Raw genomic sequence first — 7691 nt, forward strand, 5'->3', positions numbered from 1 at the left:
GATTAGTTAGAACAGCAAGAAGATTTTACTATATGCAGATATTTTCTTCTAAATGCAGAACACCTTGCATACAAGAGAAGATCCTATCACACAGCGACACCTGAATGCAAGAGGCACTATCTATATTCGTGGGAACTAATTTTTTTCCAATTTTTAAGTCAGAGAAGGAGAATTTGAGAGGAAGAGAGGAGAGAAGAGGAAGAGAGGAAAGGAGAAACTAGGATACAGTGAAAAGAAAAAAGAAAGATTGGATGGCAAAGATTTCTGCCCCAGTAAAAAAATAAAAGCTATTGTTAACTATTCTTAAAGACTGAAAAACAAGGGTGTAAAAAACGTGTTCCAGGGTGTAAAAGCCCCCTCTTTGCTAATTTCCCCACCCCTAGCTCATGGCAAATGGTCTGAGCCACTTTTGCTTTTCTAGCCCAAACGTTGGTTCCCAAAGCAGAGGCCAAGAGCAAGAGGAAAGTTGATTGTAAGAATTTAGGCAAGTCAGAATTGAAAAAGGACCCCTTCTTTATGCAAAAGCCCTATCAGTTGATAATTATCTCAACTTCCTGAATGGCTGGACTAAGATTAGCAACTCACTCTCAAAAGCAGTTGCTAGGTGGGGGGTGGGGATCCCGCCACCACCAACAGGGCAATGGTCATGATCATTTTCACGCAGACGGTTTCTTAGCGCATTTCCCTCTGACCTCTAAGTTGACCCAACACAGACTAGCAAACGGATCCTGGAACAGACAGCCTAAAAGAACACCAAAAACTTTTATTTTTGTTTGATTTCCACAAGTTCTTATTTCCTCAAGAAGCACAAATTCAGGCACAAATGAACTTCCAGTTCTTGCAAAGGACCATGCACAGAGTTGGCAGTAAGAAATGGCTTTTGTACCTCTCGGCAGAAAAGATAAGAGACAGACACCGAGGCAGAGAAAGAGTGCATGGCTACGGAAGGGTAGGGGGTAGAGACAGTCCGAGACAGAGAAGAAAAATCAATCCCTATGTTAAAAGTAGATAAGCCATTACAATAGGACATCGGCAAATGAAGCTACAATTTCAATGAGGGAGCAGGAGGAGGGGGAGGATAGCAAATGATCCTCTCTACCAATAATTAGTGTTTATCTTTTTTTTTCAGCGCCAAAGAAATAGATTTCAACCAGATACCTGGTTTTCCTGCCTAACAAACACGTTTACATTTATCAATATCAGCTCCTATTGCTCTTCCTTCTCATGCGAAATCTCTACTTTCAGAGGAAATAGATGCTCTTTAGCTATATAAAGGAATGGCAGAATAAGCTCACCTTGTTTTTTATTTTTTTCTCATTTTCTTGCATTTTCTTCAGATCTGTCTTCTTAGAGAAACTAATGCCTTAATGACTTTCTGGTAGCTGCAAGCCTTCTTTTATTTCTGCTAAATATATGAAAATGTATGCAAATTTAAATCAAGCTTAACCTAGGAGCTCTTGCAATATATTTAATGGAATTTCAAACCAATAAGGGAACTCTAATGCCGTCTTCTGTAACTGCAAATATAATTACGCAGCTAGGTTATCTCCAAAATCATTCAACGAAAGGTCATTTTCTAAACTTCAGATTTCTTGTTGGATATCACACATTGCCTTTTCCTAGCTACAGTAAATCTAAAATCTTTGCATTTCTCTCCAACTCTGCTTCCAAGCAACGCCTTTGCACTGGGCTGTGGAGCCCAGGGACTTGTCCTTCTCTAACTTATAAAAGCTAAGAATGATGCAAATCTTTCCTGAATGATACGTCTTTCCTCTTTTCTTCTAAACAAAATGTCAAAACAGTACTGTGTTTCCTAGCTGAAAGCAAATTTAAGCTTGGTGGGGACCGAGAAGTGGGTGGATACACTTGATGTCAAACAGCCCTCTCTTTCTGAATTTCTTAGGTATAGTGGATGATTACATTTTCTTCAGTTTGGCGGGGAGAGGAGTGGGTTGATTTTTTTTTTAACTTAATGGAGACAGCATTCAATATCACAAATGTTTGCCTGTGGTGCACTTACTGGGAACGGGTCCGGTGAAGGTTTGGAGTGTGAATAAGGACTGCTGACTTGAGCGCTTCTAAGACCAGTTGTAGGATGTCTGACGCGAGACGACTTTGGAGCGGTAATAAAGCAAGCTTCCCAAACGACAGCCCAAACAGGGAAACAAACGTAGAAGTAAGTGAATTTTGCCACTCTCACATTAAAAATTTACCACCTAAAATCATACAGTTCCTCACACTCTAAATTATTTTTTTTTTAGAAAATACTATGAATCTTTTTCTTAGATTGCCTTTCGGATTTTTTAAATAAATGATTAAATGAAAGTGAAATAAATGGAAAGACCGTCTATTGCTGTCGTGAATTCATTGATTTAGGTTTCTTTCGAAGTTGTTACTTTACGAAAAGTTTGTAGCTGCGTGTTGTTTTGCAGTCCCCACCACACACTAACGGGAAATGCTGTCTGAAAAGTCTTTACGCACTAAGATCAAAATGACATTTCTTGTTTTACGTTTTCCCTTCTCCCCTTACGTTGGTCCGAATAAACCTAAGGGAATTCTTAAACCCCAGTTTGCTGCTTCTCCCCCACCCCCTCTCTCACCCTCAGGAATACAACCCTCTCGTCTACCCTTCCCCGCAGCAAACACCCGCATAGACTGGGAAAGGAAGGGAAAGAGTTAACCAAAACAGCCGCTGCTAGTCTGCGCTGGGGAGCCAATGGAGCCGAAAGATTGATTCACTTCCTGCTTGGGGCTCACTGAAACTCCCGAGCCTCCCCAGCCTAATTTGGAAAGCGAGCTCGGCCTCCTGCGCCGTCATTGGCTGTCCTCACGCCTGGCCTGGCCGAGTCGCACTGCGATTGGCCTTGGCGGGTGCCGGTAACTCGCGCTCTAGGCTTTGGCTCCCCCGCACCATAGATGTCAAAGGCTGAAGCTGCTCCCTTTGCCACATTATAACTAGTAGGGGATCCTCACCGACCATGGCCACAGCTGCCTCGAATCCCTACAGCATTCTCAGTTCCAGCTCCCTGGTCCATGCGGACTCTGCGGGTATGCAGCAGGGGAGTCCTTTCCGCAATCCTCAGAAACTTCTCCAAAGTGATTACTTGCAGGGAGTTCCCAGCAATGGGCATCCCCTCGGGCACCACTGGGTGACCAGTCTGAGCGATGGGGGCCCGTGGTCCTCTACGCTGGCCACCAGCCCCCTGGATCAGCAGGACGTGAAGCCTGGGCGTGAAGATCTGCAACTGGGTGCGATCATCCATCATCGCTCGCCACACGTAGCTCACCACTCGCCGCACACTAACCATCCGAACGCCTGGGGAGCGAGCCCAGCTCCAAACGCGTCCATCACCTCAAGCGGCCAACCCCTCAACGTGTACTCTCAGCCGGGCTTCACCGTAAGTGGCATGCTGGAGCACGGGGGACTCACCCCACCGCCAGCCGCTGCCTCCACACAGAGCCTGCACCCCGTGCTCCGGGAGCCTCCAGACCACGGTGAGCTGGGTTCACATCACTGCCAGGACCACTCGGACGAGGAGACACCAACCTCTGATGAGTTGGAACAGTTCGCCAAACAATTCAAACAAAGAAGAATCAAGTTGGGTTTCACACAGGCTGACGTGGGGCTGGCGCTGGGCACACTGTATGGCAACGTATTCTCGCAGACCACCATCTGCAGGTTCGAGGCCTTGCAACTGAGCTTCAAGAATATGTGCAAGCTGAAACCCCTGCTGAACAAGTGGCTAGAGGAGGCAGATTCGTCCACTGGAAGCCCAACAAGCATTGACAAGATCGCTGCCCAGGGCCGCAAGCGCAAGAAGCGAACCTCCATCGAGGTGAGTGTCAAGGGCGTACTGGAAACGCATTTCCTCAAGTGTCCCAAGCCTGCAGCGCAGGAGATCTCCTCGCTGGCAGACAGCCTCCAGTTGGAGAAAGAAGTGGTGCGTGTCTGGTTCTGTAATCGCAGACAAAAAGAGAAAAGAATGACTCCGCCAGGGGATCAGCAGCCGCATGAGGTTTATTCGCACACGGTGAAGACTGACACGTCGTGCCACGATCTCTGACTGGAGGAACCGAGGAGGCGGCCGGCCGCACTGGGAGCAGTGCGGGTTCCTTTTCTACTCTCTTCCTTTCATTATTTCATTATTGCTCTCTCTCTCTAGCTCGCCTTCTTTCTCCCTTTGGTTCTCCCTTTCTCTCTTTCTTTCACCGGGGTTTCTAACTTATGTTAAGAAAGGAAAAATACTCGCGTTCAGGCGTCTCAACTCCTAAACACATGCAGTCCAGGTTGGGAGACCTCATATTCCCTGCTGCCTGGGCAATTTCCTTCCAATTTCTGCTGATCAATACATATTGTTTACTCTGAGTAAGATTTGTTTGGTTGCTCCTCTCTAGGAAGAGCAAGAAGTGGGGTAACCTGCGGGCGGGGGGATGGGAGGGGGAAGACAGATGTGTGCCTCTGAATAACCTTTCAGCGCCTTGGTTATAGCAGCTGTATTTCAGGTGAAATCTGTTTTACAATAGACTAGTTTTGCATTTTTTTAAAACTTCTATAGCGTTTCTAAATGTCTGCAGTGTTTTACTACAAGCTGTACACAATATTTGTGAGATAATTTGTATCTAATCGACCACTCGACATTATTATTACTATTATTATTATTATTATTCCTTCATTGAGCTGATGGTTTTTTAATTGCTTATAAGGGGAGGGGAGGCTGAGAAGTGGAGCGAGAAAAATGGTTACCTCCCCACACACCACTACACACCCGAAATCTGTAGGAAGAGGAAAGGATACAATAGAGAGAGTCGTTGATGATGTTGGTTCTGTTCTCCCTCCCCCCCACACCAACACACACACCCCTGGCTGTGCAGTGCCTGGGATGGGCAGTATATTCAAACCAATTGGGTTTGTAAATTAGCGCCAAGTAGGAGAGGCGATTTTTCCAGCTTTCTACCCACTTTCCTAGAACTGGGGATCCTCTATAGGTTTCCACGGGATAGATTCGAAGCCCCAGAAGAATTAAGTGGTGGCGCCCGGAGGAAGAGGTGACCTGAGCCACGGGAATGGTTCTGCACACACCGGGGTCTTGGAGTCCTGCGTGTAGAGCACCTTGCAGGTTGACAGCCTGCAAGATCAGACCTCGGCTCTTGTAGAAGAAAAAGACTTTGCCTTCATAAACGGTTGCTTTCCTTAGAGGCAACGACCCGGAGACGCTGGCGACTGACTGGGCCAGCGCCTCCTGATTCATTCAGTTCACCTCTCGTTCACTGCCTAGTGGTTTCCGTAAGAGCAACCTCCTGGGAGAGGCGGTAAAGGGATTGGATGGACCGACTTTCTCTGCTTGGTGCAAAACGACAACGAAATTGTTGGTAAAGATCAAGGGGATTCTGGTCTAGCCGCTGCTACCATCTCCTCTCTCGTGTATATACCGCTGTCTGTGAGTAGTAGGGTCGTGGGTACCCCGTCTTGGAGCCTCTGACAAGCACAGCTGGTAGAAGCCCAAATCGCCTAAGATAGAGCTAGCGAGCACCTAGGCGGCTGGGTTCCTGCTTTTTTTTTTTTTTAAATAAATCTGTGTCTCTGTGCGTGTGTGCGTGTGTGTGCGTGCAACCGTGTGTGTGTGTGTGTGTGTGTGCGCGCGCGCGCGCGCGTGCGTGTGTGTAGATAGCTGTGTGTATCGTATTACTGTATACAAAAAAACAAAAACTACAAAAAAATCGCTTTAGGCTGTGTAGAGATCCCAAAAATATGCAGTTACTGTGGCTTTATTGCTAGTTCTCTTATCCACAGGCCAGGTTCACAGGTGCACTTCATTCCTAATGAGCACGCACGTGCCGGCCAAGCCAAGCACCCAACCACCCAGCCATGGCCCGCCAAACCTGACTGGGGGATTCGTACTCCGGGACTGTTCACCGGGTTCCGGCCTCCAGTTGCAGCTGCCGTAGACAAAGCATCAAACTACCTAAAGACCAGAAAGCCTTGTGTGGCTTGTGGAGGATGTGCTAGAATGTGCTGCCAGGCCTCTGGTTCACCACACCGTGTCTCCCCAGCTGCAGGTCAATGAGCGTGTATTCATTCAGTTCCCTTTTATTCTTTTTGTCCAACCTTTGAATTCTGTTGGTAGTTAGGATTTACTTGTGGGATCTTATTTTTCACATTGAGTTCATGCTTCACAAATGTTGGGAGGTTTTTTGTTTCGATTTTTTTTTTTTGCAGTTACATGCTATGGTTCAAACCTGAGTTAACCCAAATATTTCTGCCGACTTTATAATTGTACAGTTTTGTATATTAAACGTTTTTGAAGTTATTAATTTAAAAAAAGATCATTTAGTTTATTCATTTAGTAACTGATGTATAATAAACACTATTTTCATTAAGAGTTGCTTTTTCAACTATTTTATTCAAATTGCCTATTGCAGTTGCCAGCAATTATTTATTTTCAAAAATTCTGCGTTGTGTTTAAAAGGAAAATCTTTCAAAGATAAGTTGGGTGTCAAAAAGAAAACAATTCGCTGTAATGTTTGATGTGAACAGTTTTAGTCAAGGGGTTTATATTGACGAAATATTTTATTGTTGTAAAAGATTAAAAAGGTTTAAATAAAACATTTTTCCAAAAAAATATATATGTTTGCTTCTCTTGGTTTTATTGTATGCTTTGAGAAGTGGAGAATTTAAACCAAGCAAAGTTCTTGATGAGAAGTGTGGGTATTCACTTTGCTTCAGGTTAGAAATCATTATTGTTTTGATTATTCTCTTTCTTTGACTTTTGTCCTTTGGGTTTAGTCTTGTAAAGCACAACAAGGCCTGTTTGCATGTCCATACCAATGGTCTTAGGAAACATACCCCAAGGGCAGGAACTGCCTGGAGAAAGCCTGGGTTGGGTTTATTTCTGAGGATACTTAAAAAAACAAATTCTCCATAAGACTGTCTCAGTCAGGGTCTTATAATCTGCTCCTCCTGAAACTGGACTTCTTGAAGCTTTCGTGTTCCCTAGGTGCACTCCTTCGTTTACTTCCTCCCCACTTCTAAGAGTCACCCTTTTTGTAGTTGCCATTTCCAGGATGAGGGATTGGAAAAGGATTTGATACTGTAAGGGGTAAGGGATCTCCTTAAATTGTTCCCTAGGCATAAAAAGCCTAGTGAACTTTATGCTCAGTAATGCTGAGTGCTTTCTATCCCTAAGTTTGTGAGAAGGAAAATGGATAAAATGGATACATTTGGGGGAATTTTTTTATTTATTGTGCTACTTTTTCCAGGCCTACATACAAATGTGCCCATGTTATTTGATTTCATAGCACTGTCCATAAAAATAAAAGACTGTAGTGGTGTTGAAGGAGTAATTCATGAAATATGAAGCACCATCAAGGTTTTATAGCTTTTGCATACCTTATCTAACTTTTTTGGTTGATGCATATAAAGCAATAAACAAGAATATAAATTTTCCAGCTGTAAAACTCTCAATTCATATTCTGATGTAGGTACTTTTCAGTAGACAAGACAAAATTACTTAATCGCTTTAATAGGTAATGATTATCACATGTAATACCTTAAATTTTTCAGATCGCACAACCATTTACAGCTGTACTGTATGCCACACACATGTAAACGTTGTGTATAAAACATGCCACATGTTCTGTGTATGCTCCTGAGTATATCTCTACATAATATTGACTTTATAGATATGTATTTA

The 7691-nt window shown here is 44.2% G+C and overlaps 1 protein-coding gene across 1 annotated transcript; it reads left to right on the plus strand.

Moving 5' to 3' along the window:
• The first annotated feature begins 2909 nt into the window (after positions 1-2909).
• Positions 2910-4815, plus strand: Pou3f4 (POU class 3 homeobox 4). Its single transcript, XM_042668272.1, has one exon. It carries the CDS (start codon positions 2979-2981, stop codon positions 4062-4064), a length of 1086 nt encoding a protein of 361 aa, XP_042524206.1. The 5' UTR covers positions 2910-2978; the 3' UTR covers positions 4065-4815.
• Positions 4816-7691: the final 2876 nt, after the last annotated feature.

The sequence above is a fragment of the Dipodomys spectabilis genome, unplaced genomic scaffold (assembly GCF_019054845.1).
Source record: "Dipodomys spectabilis isolate Male_0828 unplaced genomic scaffold, ASM1905484v1 ptg000424l, whole genome shotgun sequence".
NCBI lineage: Eukaryota > Metazoa > Chordata > Mammalia > Rodentia > Heteromyidae > Dipodomys > Dipodomys spectabilis.

Coding starts and splice junctions, on each gene's coding strand:
- Pou3f4 (XM_042668272.1), top strand. CDS start 2,979: ATGGCCACAGCTGCCTCGAATCCCTACAGCATTCTCAGTTCCAGCTCC.